Below are 24,020 nucleotides of genomic sequence, written 5' to 3'. Positions count from 1 at the left end.
CTGCAGCCCATCAAGCTCTATAAACTTCATGTATCATACCTGCAGGATCTCACATGCTTACTCAGAAAGGATCAAAACATTTGGCTAAATGTTTCTGTTTGGTGCATTAGACATTTCTGCACAACAGCGTTTTCTAAAGGGCAAGTCTGCAAGACCAGCCACCACAAGACAGCAACTTGGGATTCATACTATTTGTACTCAAACTAAAACTTTGGGCCACAACATATATTTTGCAAAATACTGCACTGACACAAAACAAAACTGTATGTAGCCAGCTGTCCTCTGTTCCTGCTGCTTTCTCCCCATCCCTTCCAGTGTGACTATGCATTTTCCTAAAGGAGATGGCAAGGAACTAATAACTGTATGAGTTCTAGTTTGTATACCTTTTGGGGATAGCTGATAATCTGCCACAGCAAAGCAAAACACCCACATTGCTCCAGATAAAGCCAGAACTATCTGTTTACAGCTTATGTCCAATGCAAAGGGCAATAGCTTTATACAGTGTGGGCTTAGACTGCAAACTGTTATTTTTGGATGAGGATGTGTGGAGGGAAGATAGCAACAGCTAGCAACAAGCAGTGAGGTTTTTTTTTACTTTAAATATATATATAGAAAGATGTTCTGTTTTAAGATGTGTGAAATCTCTTCCGGTGCAACACAGAAAAACAAATAAACAAGATATTATCACAAGGCAAACAGAACACCACATTATGTGCAGAATACACAACAGTGTCAGCAGATGCTTAGGAATCAAATACTAACGTTTAATGAACATTTTGACAGTTCCCTTTTTTTTTTTTCCTAGGGAGGAGATTTCAAAGCTGTATCTCCTTGGATTGACACTCTTGTCCTTAAAAATCCTCTTATTTTACCTATTTTTTCACAGTGTCTTTCTTATGGATAAAGCCAATTTTATTGCCCAAATGAAAAACTGTCAACACACAGAATATAACTCTGCTCACTGACTCTTAAAAAGATACTCTACAGTATCATGATTCTAAGTCACTTTCATCCATTACCACCATGACTGAGAAGATTATTACCAACTATGGATCAAACATCACATCTCTCACCAAATCCAGCACAACAAAAACTTCTTTTGGCCACATCTCATAGGACACTCTTTCAAAAACATGGTCACTTTACAGTGTAAACTACAAAATAGTAATGATAACAGTGATCTGGTAAACAACTACTGTCCTAAAAATAGCCTGTATTTTACAGAATACATATTTTCCAAGTGGCTCTCTCTCTTCCATTTTCTACACTCACCTTGGTTGACTTCTCAGTGCTATGCTCTCGTTTTCCTACATGGTTCCCCATGATGGATCACCAAACTTTAAATTCTGAAAAGATAAAAACAAAACAACATTTTTGAAACCAATATATTTGTAAAGAAATACAAATAAATGTTTAACCTGACACATAACAAAGAAATTTTTCATATTCAATGAGAATTTTTACAATCCAAGGTAAGATCCTAAGGTAAAAACCTCCATGCTTATCTGGTCTATTTTGCACATGTAAGCAATATCAGAAAGCTTTCCTACTTCTATTAAAAAAAAAAAAAAAACATAAAAGAGAAGCAAAAAAATAAATTGTTCTTTTTGACATTTGCACATAAACCAAAACTAGATTAGAAATTAGGTAGAGGCCCTGTGTTTTGATATTATGTTTTTAATAACAAACAGTGCAGTACATATCAAATAATTTGTTACTATAAACTTCCATAAAAGTTCAAGTAAGTTCTTTTGAATTCAAATTTACCACTATATAAACAGCAATTAGTGAAAAAAGCACCACATTAACTGCTAACAATTTGCTGTGGAGGCTAGAACATGTGAGTTGTTTACAGCTCCCACTTTCATGATGAGCACATAAGAAATGCCAACTCTTTCTTCTTATTTTCTGGCTCATTCTGCCATATCTCATCTTAGCAGAGCTTATGTAGGTTAAACCACAACATGCAAATTTCAGCTTTTAGAGCACACTCATAGTTGTGCCACATACTTCTTGTCATAGAAGCAGGTGTCTCTATAGGACCTTGCAGCTGCTGCCTTGAGACGATTTGAATGCAGTGCATCACTGCATTTAGAGTCATGAGACTTAAATTACATGCATGACTTAAAATTACATGCATGAAATAAAGCAATAGGCCATACAAACTCATCTATTGTTATAACCCCAGCTACACGCACGGATTTGTGTACAAAAGGATTCCAAAAACTGAAACTTTGCTCTTGACAAAATACACATCTGTGATGGGCAGTCATAAGTAATCAATCTAATTTTGTATCCCTACTTCAACTTTTAGAGAGACTGATAGATTTATTTACACACACACTTTATACCACCCCACCCAACCCCCAGTGATAAATTTCAAATTTTGAGGGCCTACAGTGCTTATCTGACAATTCACTGAATTCAGTTTTCTCTAAGTTCCATGTTATCACTGTATCCAATTAAATAAATCCTTACAAAAATCCATTTCCAAGGTCTCACAAATTCAAAATTGAAAACATCCAAACTCAGTAAGTGCACTCAAGAGAGAATTAATTACTAAATTGAAAACAGATGTTTTTAAACCAGCCCTATCTATTGCATACATGATTAAAAAACCCACAAAAAACAAAAACCAAAAAGCCACGGATTACTGCAGTCCTGTACTTTCCAACTGTGAGATCAGCACAATCAATTCTCCCATTTTTGACATTCTAAAATTTTTGAAGGAAAAATACTAATAAATTCATATACGCTGGGTTTCAGACCTGAATTTCCTCAAACTGGCTTTTGCTCTACAAATTATGAGCAGCAGCTCATTCCTCATTCAGTAAGTGATGAGGAATTGGTGAATTCCCAACATAAGGAAAGCAGAGCAGAATACAAAACTGTAAGACATGTCTACAGCAGAATATAAAGGCAAATGTTCTAAATGGTATTCTTCCATTCATTTATCAAAAAAATAACTATCAAATTTGGTCTATAACACGCATATGTCTGAGTACACAGATAATGAAGCCAACATAACACTTGCAGACCACATCTGTGATCCTGTCCTCCTGCTTCCTGTTAGCCTCCCTCATGTCTCTGGAGTAACGCTCCAGGAACAACCACCCTGTATCCATAAAACACTCCATAAACACTCCTATCTAGATTTTACTTTATTTTTTTTTCATGCACAAATAAATGCAGATGCTTGGAGATAAGTTAGTTACAGGTAACTGCTATTAATTCCTCACATAGGAATAGAACTACTTTTCAGCTAAAGGGACAAAAGCAAGCAGCCACTAGCAAGGGTATCCTAAATGTTACAGATTTCTTCATGCTACCTATTAAACAGTGAAATCTGAGTAATCCTTCGGCAAAGAAGGGATTCCAAGAATCTGACATGAATTATGAAAGAAATTGTATAGTGCCAACTGTTCTGTAGATATCTGATTAGGAAGTAAAACCATACATACATGCAAGCATTTATAGCAACAAAGACTTAATTTTTCACTTCAGCCTCAAGCAGAAATCCACCTTACTTGACTAAAAACTGAGCACAGAGGTTGTTTTCACTTCAGAATGAAGCACTGAGACTTAAACACTGACTCTGGTTCTTACTGTCCAGAGGGAAACCACACTGCACAGTTTCTACCTGCACCAATCTTTATGCAATGAGTTGAGTCACTGACTTCAATGGGATTACTCACTTTTACAATCTTTGTAGGAACTTGCAGCCAACCATTCTAAACATCTCAGCTAGAAAAAGATTCATATTTTCTTTTTAGTCACCTTCATAATGTACAGGTTGTTGGACTAAGCAGCTCTGTATGAAGTGAAGACACAGCTTCTTACACTTCTTAACAATGTCCATCAACTGAACAGCACTCTTTGCAGAGGAATCCATGAATGATTCAGCACTGATGAACTGCCACAAGAACAGCCACAGTGCTCCAAGCAATGAAGAAACAGAAGTACTGTGGAAATGCAATACCTTCTTTGAATCTCACATGAATCACACCTAACAGTAAGCTGCCAAAACAGGCCTGCACATGGGATCGACCTTATGACCACAACAGCACCTGCCAAAAAGCTTCCTAGTGAAATCCTGCAAGTTTTGTAAATCCTATGAGATGAGAAATTTTGCACATGAGCTTGAGTCACAAATGAGAGGGGACACCCCACTTGCCTGCAGTGAATGGAGTTACATCACCAGCTCCCCTATACAACTCCCCATAAAGAGTTCCTGGTTTTACAATAAAACCATCTGAGAGGCTCAGAAAACTAAAGGCCACACAACTAAACTGATTTAAAAGGACTAAAAGCTGAAAACACTTCTGCTACCTAAAAACTCTTTAGGGTGAAGCGAGTGAATTGGGGCAGGAAGTTGTGAGCCACCACTGCAGGTGCCAGCAGCAGAGCCACCCCGCTGCCTCAGCACTATGCCACAACCACCTACTGAGCTGAATCAGCTCTGCTGCCATGACCTGGCACTTCCCAATCCATGACTGATACAGCAGTAGCTCCACCTTTGCCAGCTGCTTTGAGTAATTCCAAAAACAGCCGAGGGATTTTGCCTGGGGAAATGAAATTAAGCATCTCCTCCCATCGATTCACCTTCTCACAGAGTTTAGACTAACAGATAACCTGATGGAAGCCTAGACCAAGCAGCTTTCCCACTCCTTTCACAGCAGGAACCCATATTCCAACTAGCAACAACTACAGAAATGCCAGTGCCTTACCCAAGGAGAAAAACTTGTTTTTCCAAAACTCAAAAAAAAGATGGAAAAACTCTGTTCTATACAACACATACCTGTAATAATACACTTTGGTTGGCATCATGTAATTTATCTTCATCTGAGCAGTTAATTAGAAATAGGGGTTTAGAAACATATATCATTGTAGCATTTTTAGCCCATTCTAGTCTGCCTGTCGGTATTTGCAGCTAAACAAGTTGTTCTCCTGATCTTCCCATACACACCCCCTGTCCTATAAAGAAGATTTAGAACTGTCTTTGAAAGGCAGAAAAACACTTCGCCAAACCTTCTGAATGTAACAAGAAATGCAATGGCATTACTTTCTGCAGGTTATGCAGTATTAACTGTAAAATAGCATTTTCTTACTCACAGGAGCCTGAAAAAAGTTCACCCATGTAGTCATCAGATTTTAAATAAGTGATATTGTAATTGAGGAGTCAAAACAGTCTGTAAGCCAATCCACATGGAGCACTTTTATTGAACACTATTGGTTACTTCAAATTAAAAAGCATAAACTACTGAATGTGTATCACACGATGCTGAAAATGGATTTTAAAATATGATCTTACCTCTTCCCACACATTAATTATGACTCAACAGAACTACATGTAATAATAAAGGTATGCAAGGACTTACATATTTACAGGTATCAGAATATAATTACTACCTTGTCTAGGAATATGTATTCATCACAGACTGATGTTGGGTAATAGTGCAGAGCTACAAATGCTCCTAGCCTTACTCACACATGGGAAGGGTAACCATAGAATAAAAAAATATTTGAGGAATTTACTTAAAACTTCCTGCTAAATTCACAACTATTCTTATACATTTTACTACTATATAGAGATCTTATCAGAGAAAAATAAAAGAGTCATTTCTTTTAAAAAATGCGCAAATTCTCTCTAATTCTGACAGACTCCTAACATAAACTCTTACCCAAGGTTTGGTGGTATTTGTTTGTTGTTGGGTTTTGGTTTGGTTTTTTTTGTTTTTTTTTTTTTGGTTGGTTGGGTGGTTTTTGAGGTTTTTGTTTTGTTTTTTGGTTATCTGTTTGTTTGGTTTTTGTGTTTGTTTGGTATTTTGTTTGTTTGTGGCAGTGTCAGGTCCTGGTTACACAGCTTCCTGGGAAGCAAGCTGACACACTGCACAGCAGTGGCTGCCAGCTAGATGGAAATTTTTGAGTGGTTTTTTTTAGGCTCTCAGTGTGATACACATCTTTCCACGGAAGCCTTTCACTTCATCTTCCTTCAAAACGAGACCGAGGCACTCGGCATGCCTCATCTGTTTCTTCAGAATTCCCTCATTGTGGTAACCAAATATTCCAGCTCACCAAGAAAGAAAACCTCCAGCAGGCACGAATGAGTGACCTGCAGCTAAACCCTTCAGCAGCCACAGTCAGACTCTTCACAGACAGATGTGAGCAACCTCGTAACTAAAGTAACCTGCCCCATGGACAAACTGCTCCACAGGAGTCCCACCCTCTTAATTCAACTGTTCAATCAGTTCACAAAATATAGTGCCTTAAATCCCTTACAAGCTTAATTGTTATTCAACACAAGTATAATTTTTCATTATTGTGAAAGAGTGCAATATTTCCTAAATCAAACTTTATTTCACTTTTGACTTCCACAATTATATTTCTCTGAAAGAAAAACACATTATTCTAGACATATTTCCATCATGAATTATCAAAACCAAGACTTCAGTGGTGACCATAGCCTATAAATCAGAGAAGTCAACAGAAGTTTAGTACTTAGAGATGTATTTAATCATGATTGTACAGTGTTTTACATATCACAGTCTTGACCTATCTAGATATTACAGCAATTTCGATGTTTACAGATAACTGCACGTACCTTAGCAAGGACACTAGGCCTAGAAAACCACTCCTCTGAGAGACTGGCCAAGTTCTGAAACACTTTTACCTGAGGAAGTACTCCCCAGTGCTAGCACAGTTGCTCAGTAATTGATACACACTTGATGTATCACTGCAAAGGACCCCAAAATTATTTTTCTCTAAAATTTTCTGCAACACTATGGCACATGAGAAAGGCTACAACAGCGAGAGAGAATATATTCTGTGAAAAAACGTTGTTGCAAACTAGTTCCTAAAATTGCCATAGGGTAAGCAGGACCCAAAGTTTAAGATGTTTCCTGACTGTTTTGATTACCATTTTCTTCTATTGCCAACAAGAAGGATATTGCACATTATCTTTTACAGAAGCATGTGATTTCCAGGAATCTCACCTCAGAACAATGAGCATATTCCAAATGTGATTCTAGACTACAGTGAGATTACAATGAAATTGCTAAGCGACATTTATTTTCTGTAGCACAGGTTCTTCTCGCTTTTCTCTCCTTTCTTCCTTCAACCCACTCCACTCTCCTTGCTAGAGCACCATCCACCCTGTCCATTAAGGAAAAGAAAATTTCTCAACAGGGCTCTTCTGCTTCCCAAATGGGAAAATGCTCCCCCTAAGGTCATGCAGCACATGCTGGTACCTACACTCCTTTACACAAACAGAAATCATCGATGACCACAATCACTCGGCATTAGCCACGTGTTTACTGTTTGTCTTCAAAACACTTAGATTAGCAAAGCCCTGTGAACTCTGTGCCAATCCACCTGCAGGGTCATAAGGAAATTTCCTTATCAGCTGCAGTGCACCTGAGGAGGGAGCCAGGTAGGACCCCAAAGGCCTGGGGCAAGGTACAGCAGCACGTCTGAGCACCCAGCACGCTTGAGCTCCGTCCCTTCTGCTGGCTGCACTTCTACCACTGCACCTACAAATGGGTCTTGACTAAATCTGGATTTCCTTGTAAGTACTATGTGCCTTTGCTGAGGTCCTTGTGCCTCTCAGCTATTCCCAGTCTAGGGAACAGAGGGGGCCACACGTACACCTCCCTTGAATATATGCATCAAAAGGAAAATGGTGCCCTCCTACAAAACGAAGACTGATTTGTCTGTTTTTATCTCAGGCACTAATATGAAAAGGTTCACTTGCTACATGCTGTCTTTTATGCACAGCACCACAACAAAATAGGCTGGGTGTTGTTATTTTCTTTTTCATATAGGTTTATGTCTGCATGGCATACAACACCTTGGATGGAGCTAGGACCAATTTTTCCCAGCTTTCTGGAAAGGATCAGACACATATTCACTGATTATTTTTTTTCAGCACATATGTGCTCCAGAGACAAAGCAATCTGATACTACAGTAAAATACATTATCTCGTGGAGAAAAAAAAAAAAAAAAAAAGAAAGAAAAATATTGGGACACAGAAATTTAGTAAGTTTAAGAATTGACACATATCATAGCCTCATTCTATGCATTTGTAAGACACACAGTAGACTCCTAAGACCAATGGTTTCTCCTAAGATCAGGGCTTCTAAAGTACTATATTTCCTTTACAAATACACCTTCACAGCTGTGAACCTCAACCTTCAGCCTCAGTGAGTCAACAACTAAAAGTAAGACATTTGCCCTAGATTTTGAATAATAGGAAACACCACACAAGAATATATAATTCAAATGCAGCATTAACCAGGAGAATGAAAAAAAGAACAAAATTCATATTCAAATCATGGAGAATTTCAGGCCAAAGTAACAATCTTAACAGTACCAGAGGACAAAAATAAAAGCAACTGAGAAATGATACAGAAAATAATAATTGTTTGTTACTTGAAGACTTTCAGTTTCTGAGATTAAGGTACTCTGAAAACAGACAAGACCTAACACCTCTATTCTGATAAAAATTTCAAAATGTCAAGAGAATAAAACCAAGATATATTTGATAACTCACTTTTTTTCCCCGTTCTCTGCTTAGAAAAACCAGCCCTCTCCAAATGTTGAGCGGTTTATTCTCCCTTTCAAACTGAGGTAGGTTCCCTAAGCTTCCCAGAGAACACAGGCACTTTGATGATCAGTGCTTCATTAACACTTTGTAGAGACTGACAACAACAGGCACACCTGCAGTTCTAAACACACATGAATTAAAGGCACTGTATGCCTGCTCTTCTCATATCCAACAGCCTGACAGATGGGACAAGGAGATGATTCACCCCCTTCAGACAGCATTAACTGTGCTGTGAGATAACACTGAATCACTAGATCCTTCTCAATTAAAAGAAAAAAAAAGTCTCTCTCTCTCTCTCTCTCTCTCCCTGATCTTTTTCTCTCTCTCTTCTGACTTCATATATGTTATCTATACTGCAAACATATCAGCCAACAGGATGGATTTCCTGCAGATTCTCCTCTGTAACATTTGGCATGAATACTGATATTGCGAAAGGGTCTGACTTTCACCATACTCCGAGTTCACTCCCTTTGGCCCAATCTACTTCTCTACAGTCATGTCCCTCCCTTCCTCCCCATGAACACACTGCCAAAGAGGCACAAAACCTCATGTTTCTTCTCTGACATGGAAAAAATGCATCCTTAACTCTGTGCTTATATTTCTCTCTTCTTGTGCTTTGTGTTTCTCACTTCTTTTTTCCTTCTTTTACCTGGCTGTATTGTATGAGCGCTCATACATGAAATCATGATCCTAAAGTGTTTCTTAAAGTAATTTGATGAAGACTCAATCCTCAGTATTTTCATTTGTAAGCATGCTGAAGACATGCAAAATTCATGTGGCAGCCTCCTAAAAGGTCACCATTATCCAGAGTCCACTGACACAAACAAGACATTTCTCCAGTCAGAAATGGTTTGCAATGCAAGCTGCAACTGACACCTCATGAAGCTTAAATAAAGATTTATATGCTCCTCTTCTCTGAAATCTGTAAATAAATTTAAGAACAAAGTAACCCAGAAAGCTGTAGAGAAGCAATTTCTCTGGGCTCATAAATGATTATCTGGAAAGACAGATACTCTGACCCCAGTTTGGGATTTTCTCTGGGGATGACACACTGATTTACTTTCCCTTGTCATAAGAGAAAGCAAAATTAATTTTTTTTGCAAAGGATAATTGCATAGCTGAGAAATAAATAATCAATTTATCTTCTTTTCAAATGGAATTTTAATCCAGATGTTTTGGCTTTAATTGTTTATGTCATAGGCTCAGCAGGCTACAGTCACTAAGCTGTGAGTTGTTGCACTTGGAATTTTAAATAATTAATGAGTAACAGCAGCTGAAATCTGCATGAGGAACATCACCCTGACATAATTATTGTACTTGTGTGCTTCTTTAAATATGCTTTCAAGAACTCGTGGCTCGTACTTGAATATTGTCTCATTTTATGTAACTCATAAATGTCATGTGCTAATGTTGTTTTCCCAATCTTTATCAGAGGTACATTTAAAGCCAATATAGAAACAGTCATTACTGAATAACTACTGAAGAGAACAATGACAGACCCAAGGGAACATTTCCATCTGAACACGAGAATGTTCTAAATGTACACAAGACCATTATCTCCCCTTCGTTCATTAAAAAGAAAACTAGATTGTTTATTTCACATTAAAAGGAAGACAAAAGCATGTGACAGGCCAAACACTCATTTTTTCAGCATGGTTTTCAAGTGCAGTTCACTATTTATCAGTGTACAAAAGAAAAAGATAACAAAATCTGGCAACATATCAAAATAACGGAGTAGGAACATAAATGTTTCAATAAGGAGACGAGCTGTGTATTCACTTTCAATCATGATTACCAAAATATATCTCAAATCCACTCTATGATTAAAAGTAAGCTTGTATATAATATTTGCAGCACCCATCACAAGAATATCTTGTTCGTGAACAAGTTGCACTTGTAAACTATTTTATTGTTAACTAAATATTTCTTAAAAAAGAAAATGTTGCAAATGCCATCATCTGTGATAGGGTTCACAGCCTTCAGTCAAGAGGGGTTTTCCAGACAGTACACAGATATAGAGAGGAAGTTCCTTCCCTAAAGGTCTTGCAACATAAGCAGACAAAACATATGACCAGAAGGTAAACCTTTCTCCCATATTACAGATATAGAGCAAAGGCAGAAATAAGTTAAGGACAACACACTAAAAAAATACTTATAGCCCACTTAGAAGCTTTGGCAGACATTAGAAAATTAAACCCAGAGTTGTAATTCTGAAAACCCGTTCTCAGCTACTCATAATGCCAGGGTTTGTACTCACAACACACACCTCCTTTCTTATTTTACAAGTGCTCCATGGCTTTCAAGTTCTGCTATCAGTAATGCAAAATAACACTCCAGCTGCCATGACACAGCCAAGCAGCTTCACATGATTTTACACCAGAACCCCATCAATGTACAATGAGGTTATTTCTCTGACATCCCACGGCTTCATTCAGCCAACTTTGTCTCAAACACAGAAAATGTGAACTATCAGACTCAAGATTATCACGAGACAGAGTGGAAACCACTGCAACAACCCACTCCCTGCCTTTTTTTTTCCCTAGGCAGCTATAGCAGAAGGTCACCTATACCATGAGATAATAAGCTTGTGATTAGCACACTCACACAGGATGTGGGAAACCAGGGATCGTCTTAGACGACACTGGAGGGAAAGATCAGTCTGGCTTGATCACAGGATAACTGTGAGTCACCAGTGTGATCTGGCAAGGAGAAAATAGATTTTTAAAAAAACAGACAAACAGACCTACATTGTATCATGAAGGAGTATTTCCAGCTAAAACAGGGAAGAATTAAAGTCATCACACCAGCCACTAGCATAACATCAGCTGAATACAAGGTACAATTCTGGTCAGCCGTATCTAACAACATGAAATTTTTACTAGAACAGATGGGAAGATGAGGACAGCAATAGGAACCCTATTAGACAGAGATAAGGCTAAAAGCTCATAACACGTCAAGCCTAAGTAAAGCAAAGCTAAATGAGTGTTGGAGGAAGAGAAAATAGACACTGCCCACACATAAAACTAAACTGAAAGCCAGAATATTTCTAAACATCAGGAGAGCAGGGCTCTGGGAGAATCAGAGGAGAGTAGAACACCTAGCTGTGTTGAAGATAGAATGCAAGAGTCTGACCACTGTATTTCAGGGACTGCATGAATGGTGTGGTTCTCACCATGGCAGGACAGCCCCAATGACACTGGGCACTCCTCTGGCCAGGGAAAATTTCAATCTATATTTCTGAACAGTGTACCTGGAGCACTGAGGTGGGAAGCAGGGGGAGCAGGAGGCAGAGAGGGCCTATCCTTTTTCTGAATCTGTTCATACATGACAACTGACTGTAAAAAAGGATAAAATAATCAAAGCCCCAAACAAAACAAAATCACAAAACCAGCACTGCTCTGAAAAAGGGGAACAGAAAGGAAATAGGATAGCTTTTAGCCCGCTGGATTTCACTGGCATGTAGGATATTAGACAAACAGACTTTATTCCCCACTCTGAGCTCATCCACTTTATCCTGTAAGGGATCAGTGTAAGTAGGGGAGAGCTGTAACCCCCTCTGCACCAAGACATCCATTTACTGAAGAAAGGGAACATGAGTCGTGCTCAACAGCCTCTCCCTTGGCAGCCTGCTCCTTGCAGCAGGAAACACAGGTCTGAACCCTTGGGGAAAGAGCTGGAGCTGATCTCCATCCCAGCCACAGCACAGCAGGGTCTTGGCTAACCAGCTCTTCTGCAAGTTGGTGAGCACTGGCCCTCAGGAAACATTTGTCACACACACACAAAGTCCAGCTCTGCCCTCCGCAGCTCTGGGAACTGAAACAGCAGTGAAACACACTTAGTTTGGAAGGGTACTGACTTTCAGGAGCGTTTGCTCATTGGCTGCATTGGGTGATATTCTGAGACGTCTGATTCTGAGCACTAGATAAACTAGGGATTTCATACAAGGCTCTTCAAGTCTCTTCCACCCCTATTTCCCACACCATTTACCAACTGACTGCTCTTTTCATAACATTCCTCTAGGACTATATTCCAAAAGAATCCTTAAAATCCCCTCCTCAAAAACTCTGCAGTAAACACTCCTCCATGGAAATGCAATAATGAGTAATATTTCCAGAGTCTGTGACTGAAACTTTATAGCACATATGCACAGAACAAACTATCTAATTAACTCTTCCAGCAATTTGTTTGTGCATTTCATCATTGACTCAATCCATAAAAGTGCTTCGCGTTCCATACCCTAAGAGAGTTAAAATCTTTCAGAAAAGAGATACTTTGCAGCTGGTTTGGCCAAATTCTGTATTTCTTACCCCAAACAATATCTCCACCCAACCTACTACCACGCAGTTCTTAATTCACCTACAGCCCCTTCAAACAGCAATTACTCATGGCATAAATACAGTAATTAATACAAGTTACTAGACCTGAATCAAAACCTGTCATTTAACATCCACATGAGTTAGCTAGGAGTGAAAGCAATGGGTCTTTTATTTAATGAAGCATCATACTTAAACCAGCTTTTATTGAATTGCAAGCAATTAAGGTATACCAATAGAATTTAGCTGATATATTATACATTTTTAAGTGGAAATTCAGCTATATAAATTAACAGTTATGGTAAGTTTGAGATGTTACAGCTAGAGTCTTTCACTCCCAAATGAATAATCCCTTCTTTATTTCAACATTGCTCAACTGTGGTCCCTAATATTTAGTGTGTGGCATTTTAAGACCTTAAAATAATTCTGAATGACCAAACCTGCCCTTATTAAGCTAATGCTACTGTTTTCATCACTACCTTCTTTTGTTTAACCAATAACATTAATGCATGACTGCTTATAGGTAAGTATCTATTAGTAAATCCATTCTCAGTTTGGTATTTGAGCATCTGCCAAATCTAATGCCAATTTCCAAAACAAAAATACAGCAGTGCTAGGGGAAAAAAAAAAAAAAAAAAAAAAAGCAAACCAAAACAAAAAACCACAACTGTTTTCCCCATTTACTATCTTGAAGCACACTATATTCACTCAGAAAAAAAAACACAGCTCCACCCCCAAAACCACAGGCTTCACAGCATCTAGCACGGATGTTTAAAAACATAAGTTAAAAGCACTCAAGACTCTGTATGTTTGAAGCTAAGCAAAGTGGAAAGCAATTATCACCAGAACTGTTTTGTTTTTTTTAAACATAGCTGCATGTAAACATTTCATCAGTTTGGATAAATCAGAGTGCACTTTTTTCACTCTTTATATTCAATTAGTCATGCAAAGAAGTTTCCCTTATCTTGCCAATTACATAATATAAACAGCCAGTCCTAAAGCACTTAAAATGTCACCAGGTTTTGGTGGTCTGCTAAAATGGAGGAGGATTGCAGACCATACCACAAACGCTCTCTCAAATGGCACATAGGGAAAAGGTGTAAGCAGACAATAACAGAATCAGATGCACAGTGATGCCAGGTCCAGTGGGACTGGAACATGTACAAGTTGATGAACAAGAGGTGCCACAGAAACAAAGGCAACTCATCGTTTTTGCACAGGTTATTATCTTGCTCTTTTCATGTCATAGCACTCGGACAATACAATTATCTTGCCCATCACTTGCTTCCCATCTGCCCACTGAAAACTGTCCATATCCAAACATAATCCAGATCATATAATCTTTTCACAGAGGAGTTTTTTCCATGCTCCACCCTCACAACCTGCCTGATCCTCTATTGTAAATAGAGAACTTTCAAGCAGGAGATAATCTTCTCCCTTGGCCAGAAACTCGCTACATGTGCCTCACCACAATGCTACTCCACATTCTCTTCAGTCTATGATTGATTCTCTTCAAACTATGATTTCTTGCCTTCCAACAAAATACAAATAAGAATAACTTCAAACATTTCTGAACTGCAGCAATCTTTAAATTGAGAAAACTTAAAAAGCTTAAGAAGTTACACGACAGGCAACTTATTTAACTGACACTACAGGAGTTTTTATACAAACAAAATAAGCTGGAATTGAGTCAACCTACTCTGAGTCAACGCCTCCCTCAATCAATTTTTTAAAAAATCACAAAATGATTCTGTACAACAAAAGGACATATACAGAGTAACTTTTTTTATCTATTATCTATTTAAAATCAGTGAGGCAACAAACCTTAATGTCTAAAATTCTTGCTTTCATTTGATCTTATTTATTTGGGTGGTCTTTTCTCATACAAGAAAGCCCATTGAAGATTGTTTTATTTGTTTCTATCAGGAAGACACTGCAAAACCAGTTTTTATGCTTGTGTGTGCCAGTATTATTGCTGTAATGCATGAATGATTATGAAATTACTTAACTGCCTTCTTTCCAAAGCCCTGGTTATTCCTCTCAGGTTAAAGTACAGAGCTAGCTGATTGTGAAACACATTTAATCATTTGTCCATTTCCAAATGTAATATTCTACAAATACTGTACTTGCATGTTAATCTTTTATTTACAAAAAATAAAATATTTACTGAACACAAAAAAACAGAACACAAGGAAAATGTGATTTTACACTTCACAAGTAAAGCATAAAAGCAGTTCTTAAAATACCAGAGAGACAGGCATTATACAAAGAAGTAAGAACTTAGATATCTAAGATTTACTACAGAGGTATCATTTAGCATTTGACTTTTTCCCCTACATGAATTTTTCAGTCTCTGTTTAGAAAATGCCAGTATGATTTTGGAATACACGTTAAGATTGAGCTAAAATACTGACAATGATTTGCCAACTATTATGATCATTTTCCTAACGTATTAAAGTCTTACTGCAATTAAACACTACTGGAAGCATTAAAATAATGAACTAATTACACCTGCCATTCAAAACATTTTGTGAATACTGTATTTCTGATTAATTCACTGCTCATTACATGGTTTCTAGAACAATTCTAAATTGTAGAATTTAAGTCTTAAAATCAGTTCAGCTACTGCTCCTTTAGAATTGTTTTATTAAATATATTTGTAACCTTACTCTGAAGGGGCTTTTCAGGTCCAAAAATATAATGCAGCTAATAAAAATGAATATCTAAATGTATAGTTCTATACAGGACAAAAGGAAGGACAACTATCATCATGTGACAAAATTATTTTGATACCTGATGAACTATGCAGAGTAACAACTGCTCATCAGTAACAGAAGTTGGAAAATTAAGCATCTGAACGAGTAAGGCAAGTGGTGCTAATAAGGTCTGAGAAACACTGAATTCCCCAGTAAGTCATTGTGATCTCACTATTCAGCATCATACAATCAGGTTAAATTTCTTTGCTTCTTACTATGTGCAAATCAAGCAAGTCTCAGTTTTACTGTGGATCTTACTGCATTTTACAGGTGCTGGTGCTTTCTAAAGACCACCTAAAATTATGAGTAATAAGGGAATATCAAAATAGTGATTACCAGAAAAAAAGCCACGACATAATTAGAGAAGTTGTAAAAGCAGATTAACAGTAGCAACAAAACAAAAAAAAAAAAAAAAAAAACCCAAACAACGACCAAAAAAAAAGAAGCTTTAAATGCATATCAGATTTTTCACACACCCTGACACAGTAAAAGTATTACATATGCAATACTTTTACTGTCAAGCTAATGGCAAGATAATGGAACTAAATCAATACAAAAGAAGGGCAAAGCCCACTGGCTTTAAGCAGATCATCAATATAATCATTAACATGCATTAGATCAAGCTAAAATAATTATTAAACTTACTGTCACTTTTGCTGTAACCTTCCTATCTGGTAAATTCCTCACACACACACGCACAGAGGGAGCAGGAATCACTCTGGAAGCAACATCCTGTTCCTAACAAACTTGCTCCCCCAGGTCACATGCAGTCCCAGCTCATTCATCACCACATTCCCAAAGGTGCAGGTGCTCAATCCTGTGACCAGCATGCACTTATCACCTGCAGATGGACAGCACCTGGGCATCCAGAAAAGAAGGGCAGGAGAGGGATCATGCACAGGTTACCAGTCACCAAGTCTGAGGGACCACTAGGAAAGAAAACATCACGGTCCAAGCCTACTTTCATTGTTTGTTTATCTACTCCCACAGTATGTTCTGACATGTGCCTGCCTGCATGTCATTTCTGGGCATGTTAAGGAGAAGATGGTCATTGGGAATCACCAGGATAGATTTACAGAGGTTAAATCATGCCTGACCAATATGATTGCCTTCTGCCATAAAATGATAGGATTTGTGGATGAGACATCACTGGTGTCACCCACCTTGATTTTAGGAATACTCAATCTCTCCTGCAGCATCATCGCACCTAACCTGATTCAAGTTACAGCATGGATGGGCAAATTACCAGCTGATAAAAAAGCCCAAACATCTCTATCATTAGGCTCAAACAGCAGCTCTTGATGGTTCACAATCTGCCCATGGTTACAAAGTGAATAGGTTAGGGACCCAATCCTGTTTAAATTCTTTTACAGTGACCTGGCAGAGCACAAAGTCTGTGAACACTACTGTAGAAGACACACTGGAGGGCAGGGTTGCCATTCAGAGTAACTTAGACATGGCCAACAGTAATGTCTTGAGACCCTAGCCTGAAGACCAACTTACTGGGGAGCAGCTCCCCTGCAAACAAGCTGTAGGTCCTGGCAGGCCATGAATCAGCCCTGCAGCTGGCAGCAAGGAGAGCTAACAGCTTCCCAGCCTTGGGAAATGGAAGAACAGCCCGTGCACTGAGGGAAGCAATTGTCCTGCTTCATGCACAATCCACTTCTCTGGTGTCTGCACCACCAGGTCTGCTTTTGGATCCACATTATGAAATGTCACCAGGAGCAAGTTCAGTGGAAGGCCACAAAAACAGCTGTCAGCTGAAACACACATCCTGTGAGGAGAGGCTGAAAGCACTGGGATTGTTCAGCCTAGAGAAAGATTTGGAGCACATAGTATCAAATTTTCAATACCTAAAATAAATTATAAAAATGATGAGGCCAGGCTTTTTGCCAAGGTGCATGGGCACAGAACAACATCAACTGCGATCTGAGAAGCTGTAAATATGTATTAGGTAAGGGGAAAAGAAACACAGTCCCTAATGATGGAATATAAACTGCAGTTAAGAATTCTGAATAGCTGCTACTCAGTGCTTTACCATGCAACTCCATTAAGACAAGGAGCATACTTTTGTTGTTGCTGTATGCTGTTTGTGGCCTTGCTAAGGCCTAATGGACAAATTATTACTCACAGGGATGAAACATGCAAGCCATTTATTATAAAAGGCCAATTATGCTGAAAGTAGTTTTCATTACTTCTTTCTCACTCTTTCCAGGGGCAGAAAAAAATTATTACTCGTGGCTATAATTTCAGCCTTCACTTGGAACCAAATATCTTCCTTCGATGCTTTCATTAATAAAGACGGTTGTGGCATACAGGAGTTAGAATTAAGAAGGGGAAAAAAACCAACCAACCAAAAAAAAACCCAAGCCAAATAACCAAACCACATACAAAGTATTTTACCACTGGAGGAGGAGAAGAATGGAGTATTTCACAACCCACCCTACATGCTGGCCAAAGTTTAAGATTAGCTTTTCATCTGCACTCAGATGAAAGGCACCTACTAAAATTTCCATTAAAGCAACAATTTTTCCATGTGAGCCTATTATGGGTTATTTCCCATTTGACAAGAGTATCTTTCTGAAGAACAAAACCAAAGCCAAATTACTGCTTATCTTCCAGGTGAACAGCACTGAGTCAGACTATGCTGAAACTGTGAAAGCTGTGCAGAAACTTATGTGCATCTCTTTTCCAGGAACAAGTCAGGGCAAAGTAATAGTACAGATAAAAGATAACACAAAATACAAGTCAGGGAGTTTCTATTTGTAGAAGCTCCACACTTCAGTGAGAAGTGTCTCAGCAGCTTCCAACATTTGAGAAAAGAATCTAATAGTAAAAGACTCAACAAGAGCCAAAGCAGAAGATAATTGCAATTGTTTTCCTTTAAGTCAGTCCCAATTATTTGAGCATGTATATTAAGCTAAAAAACAACTGTGAAAAAAATTCATCTTCTCTCTACTTCCAGAAAAACAAAAGAAGACTTAATACCAAGGCTGACTTAAGGAATGTGGAAAGGTTCCACTCATATCACCGATTTTGTTAATATATGAAGCATAACAGGCAACCACTTTCAAAACAGTTTGCCCCTGTTGTTCAGACAGGCTTCCAGTTTTTTTTTCTTTCTAGCTAACCAATGTAGCGATGAAAATGCCTGGAATCAAACTGCTGACTATTATTCAGTGACCATTTCACTGAAGAGACAAATTAAAATGGGATCACTGTGTAACTCGATAATGGATTTTAGTCATTTACAAGACTATGAGTTTTACTACGATTGTAGCTCTCTAGAATGGTGTGAGCTATCAAAACTTTCCAAATGCAACCCAGTAGGGGTCCAAAAGTTTCCTATTACAATGATTATATCATTCATTATGGATAAAGCTCCAAAGCACTCCAATCCCCAAAGTTATGTTCTGTATTGTTTCATCAGTATTTTATCCCATACCACAGAACTACTGGAAACACAGGCCAATTATTTTCCTTCATTTGGTTTCAGACTTTGCTGTCATAATTTTCAGTATAACAGGTCCTTTCTGGACACAAATTTGTACAGCCATCCTCCACAAAAAAAACACCCCAGCATATGCACAAATCTGCCATAATTTCTTCTGTACCTTCTTAACGCTCTAAAGGACAAGTATAGTCTTATTTTTTAATCACTGTAAGTTCTGTCAGATAATATCCCAAGACTACTTTTTGTCCAGAGAACTAAAAAGATCTGACAAGAGAGTTTAACTAAGGACTCATGTTTTTAGAATTAGAAGAGAAGAGCAATGCTGACATCCAGGAAACAACAGTGTTGGAGAAGAATAATTGAAAAGCATTACAATACCTTAGAAAACATCACAGAGCAATGTTTTGCTATTAACCATGAGGTATTGTGCATGATATGGAACTGGACCCCCAGAAGCTGATGACTCTTTTCTGAGATGAACTGAAAGTCTAGGTAATTGAGGAATTTGTCACAAACTGCAGGAATGCTTCCTGGGAGTCAGTACTGTAGGAAGCCAATAGAAGTTCTAAATATATACACATATTATTACATATGTTAGTCAGGAGAAAATGGCAACAAGCTAGGGGATATGCTGATGAGACACAGGTGCAGGTACAGATTTGAAGGGCACAGTAACAGTTGTCACTGGGATCTGCAGAATTGCTGCATAGAAACAAATACATTCTAGGCTTTATCTTCGAGGCACTAACCCAGCCTGAGGAATGAGAGATTTGGTCACCTGTGTGGACAAGCTGAAAGGGATACAAAGTGATACTCTCAGGTCTGTGTGGAAGAAGATCTGAGGAGACAGCAAAGAGCACCTCTACCACTTAATCCAGCCAACCTGAAGCACCCTACCTCACTACAGTTTATCCATCTGAAATCTATCAAGGAAATCTAGGAAAGTCAATGATTAAAAAAATTACAGGACAGCTGTCCTTAGGGCTCCAAGGCTGTTGCTATATTGGAAACACTGATTTTGCTATGGCAGTTTTAACACCTTTAGTCCAAAGATGAACAAACCTCATGACTGGCCCTTGACCATACCACACTTCAGCAAGACCATGCCCAGAACAGATGAAGCAGCTGTACATTGTCCCCTAGAAGGCCCTTGAATAACCAGAATACAATTGCCTTCTAATCTGGAAAGTATCACAGCTGAATTTGTATGAAAAGAAACAAAAACCAAAAAAACTGTCAGGGCATTGACAACACAACAGCTGTATTTCCAATCTTTAGAGAAAAAAATATATGCCCATTGAGATGACAGGCTGTTATTGCACTACAAGAGTCCTTGATCTAACTTAATCCACATATAACCATTATTTTTCATGGTCTTTCATGTATTCACAAGACCAGTCAGAAAAACTGGTTCAAAAATGCAGCCAGAATGGCTTTATATGTGTCTGGTAGTACTGATCTCTCACACTGAAAAGTCTCTTTTATAAGCATCTGAATTCCAAGGATAGCTGTGAATTGTCCAACTGCATCATTTTACCTGAATTTTGGGACTTCCAACTAAGAAGTGAACTAAGAACAAACAGATTTTCACTTGCGATCCTGCAATTGCAACTCTTTAGCAGAAGCCAAAGATAATGTACCAGTTAAACATATTAAAAAACACACTATACGTCTGAATTATTTTAGAAATACAACTTGGTTTGTATTTGATTTTGCTTTCCCTCTCACTTTCGTAAGAGTTAGACACTAGATCCCCACAGTTGTTAACTTCACCAACCTGGAAAGATCTGAATTTAAACATTTCCAAATGTTTAAGCTTTCTCAAGTGTTTAAAAAAATAAATACTAAGAATTTCAATTACACACACTAAGAAATTTTATAAGTGTTGGAACAAAATCCTAAAAAAGTCAGATCTAAAAAACATCTTTCCTTCCAACATGCAAAACAAACCTAGTACAGCTGATATGTTGATCAAAAATTGTTCAAATTTTAAGAAACATTAATATAAAACCTATTTTACCTTCAATCATATAGTTATTAAAAAAAAACCAAACAAAACCTCTGACTTAATCAGTCTTTTCCGATTTATTAATTTCCTCGTTTCTCCCATTTGAAAGGGCTTCCAAATGCTCCAAGGGAAATAATAAAAAAAAAAAAAAAGGTAAAATAAAAAGCAATATTGAAGTAAATATTTAGAAAACTAACTTCCTCACTGAGTTATTTCAAAATCATTTCAGGACAGAAGCAAAAAATACCCAAAAAACTGTCTAAAACTGTCTGAAAATGTCCATGTTATTTTTTGTTTTTCTCTCACGTGCCTTTTGCGTGGGCTTTCCTGGGTTATGTCCAAGATTTACAGCTATTCCAAGCAACAGAACTGGGATTTCACAGTTACTGCAACTGATGCAAGAAGCCTCATAGGAATTCTCTCACTCTATATTAACCAGAGTTCTCCACTTATTTTTAACAGAGCATTTTGAGAAACATAAAGCTTCTTTCAAAATATGAAAGCCCAAAAATGTTAAAATCTAAATCCTGTCGTCAGGAACAGTTTAAGTGTCTGCTATTTAGAAATTCTTTAGCTACTAATAAATGATCATAATAGATTCTGAATCCTTTAAATAGTAGTAACCTATGTGTCAATCTCTACAAGAAAAAGTTAAAGCCAGGATGATCAGCCTTTTACAGAAGGGTCAGTCTCTGGAAATGTCTCAAGAAGATGAGCTGTAGAAAATTGATGAAAGTGACTGCTATGTTTCACAAACATCTAGAAAACATGTTTTTAAAAGCCATATCTAGAATAAGTGTTTTAAAAAAACCCAAAAACCAAACTCTGAAAACAGCTGGCAAAGCAAGAAAAGGTGAGTACAATTTCATCTTTAAAGAAGTTAGTAAGATTGTTAATCATAAACATCACATCAGAAATTATTTAATACTATATCAAAAAGTTCACATGATACAAGGATTCAAGTAGGAAAACATTTGGTATGTGTGGTGATTAGACTGAAGAAGACATTTCTTCATGTGCTACTAATACAAGAAAACAACTAGAGAAATGAAAATAGAAAATCCTTAATTATCTGAATGAAATTATTAAGTAAAGAAAATCTAAAACTGATTGTGACAAAGCCTTTATTCACTGCCACTGAATACATAAGGATGGGCACTATCACTGTCTCCCCAAGGGAAAGAGATCAATGAAGTTCTGTGCAGCTCTTTCCAACCACAGCTTGGCATAACTGTTTTGTCTAAATTCTCACGTTGGCAAAACCCTTAGAGAACTGTGTTTCAATAAAGATGTGTGGCATCTTAGCCTAGGGCTCCGTCAGCACCAGCACACTGTGCTCCTCCAGCCCAAATGCAGCACTCACAGGTTCTCTCCTCGGGCTGAGCTCAGCCTGCCTGCAGGAGGATCCACAGCCAGAGCCAGAGCCAGGACTGAAGGCTGCAGGAACACAGCTCCAGTGCCATCTCCACTGCAGCCAGCCACTGCCTTGGGCACTGCACTGCTCTCTCAGAGATGAACTTGTTCATTTTGTATCCATTCTTTCATCAGGTCCAAATCAAGCACTCTGTGCAGAAGGCTGGACACCCTGGAAAGTGGATATTAACACAAGAAATGCGCAAATAAAGTACTGGAGCCTAGAGTTACCTGTCTGAAGTTCCAGTTGCACAAGGGATTTGAGCAGTCAAGCTCTAAAGCATATACTCTTTTTCTGGTTCTTCTTCCATTGGCTGCTAACTTTTCTTTTTAACACATATAAATTCAGGCTTCTTCAGAAATTACTATGTCCCACTGATTTTCTTCTTGGGAGCACCTAACATTCTGGACACCTTTCTGTCTTCAACAGGGTATTTTAAAGAATCCAGAAAAATTCCTGTTTTATAAAAGATTATCAGCTGTCTGTATTTAAAACAGCAGTTCCTGACCAGCTGCTCCTCATCACTGCTGTCCTTTACTTAAGAGCCTCACCTCAGGAAACACAGATAACAGTTTCAACCTGACGTCTTGCCTGAAAGAAAAAATATTCAGGTAATTAAATACCACAGGACAGAGCACTTTACCAATGATCCAAAAGACTCTGCTGTCCTTTAATCTATGGCAGAGTTTATACTTTAAACCTGTATGCAAGAGTCTTAGACTGCAAACCTTCCAGACTTCTCCTCATTAAACACGAGTTATGGTTTAAGTGTTTTAGCCAAAATTTACTAGATTTCATCCATATTAGTCCAATAACACTGCTGACTGTCAAAAATTGTTATGTTCTCAAGTAAATTAAATTAATTAGTTCTGGTAAGTAAAAGTTTGAGCGACATGGCCCAATATATGAGCACCAATGTATTTTCACAGCTCTGCCTTTTGACAGGTAAGATGCTAACAGAAAACAGTAGCATTTGAACACCGAACGACTTCTGATACTTATGCTTCAAGTAAGCATGAGATGTATATTTCAGCTTATTCAACCTTCTCCCAACAGCTTCTAATGCATTTCTTCTGTCACAAAAAAAAATCATGCAGCAGAGAAATTAGAGCCTAAATTTATACACTCTATTTGATGGAATAAATAACCAAAGTGGCTATTTCAACCATATGGGTAATTTACATCACATTCTGAATAAACCACCACAGAAAGAACAAACAAGACATTTCTGGATACACAACAGTAGGGACACTCACTCGGGTTGCTCTCCTGCGTCATCCCACCATTACCACTCCATGTACCTTCACATGTAATCTAACACACCACAAACACTCATCTTCTCCAGTTTTCAGAACTGAAAAGAACTGGAAGCATGTCCCACTTATGCTGTTGATTAATCGTGTGACCAGTGTCATCTTGGTTGTTCTCAAGACTTGAAAACAGATATAATCCTCCCCTGCAAGTGCAGGATA

The 24,020-nt window shown here is 38.0% G+C and overlaps 1 protein-coding gene across 3 annotated transcripts in view; it reads right to left on the bottom strand.

The window, feature by feature from the left end:
- Positions 1–1,346, bottom strand: part of MBP (myelin basic protein) — an 86,830-nt gene extending 85,484 nt beyond the window's left edge. Inside the window, exon 1 of one of the 3 annotated variants that reach the window (XM_059486730.1) lies at positions 1,273–1,346. In XM_059486730.1, coding sequence (XP_059342713.1) covers positions 1,273–1,323 — 51 coding nt within the window. In that variant the 5' untranslated portion in view covers positions 1,324–1,346. The remainder of the gene's footprint in view (positions 1–1,272) is intronic. The other 2 variants (XM_059486712.1, XM_059486721.1) reach the window with 2 other exon arrangements.
- Positions 1,347–24,020: the final 22,674 nt, after the last annotated feature.

This window comes from Ammospiza nelsoni, chromosome 1, assembly GCF_027579445.1.
Source record: "Ammospiza nelsoni isolate bAmmNel1 chromosome 1, bAmmNel1.pri, whole genome shotgun sequence".
Classification (NCBI taxonomy): Eukaryota; Metazoa; Chordata; class Aves; order Passeriformes; family Passerellidae; genus Ammospiza; species Ammospiza nelsoni.
Note: the sequence above shows the minus strand (reverse complement) of the source record. Positions and strands in the feature narration are given on the sequence as shown.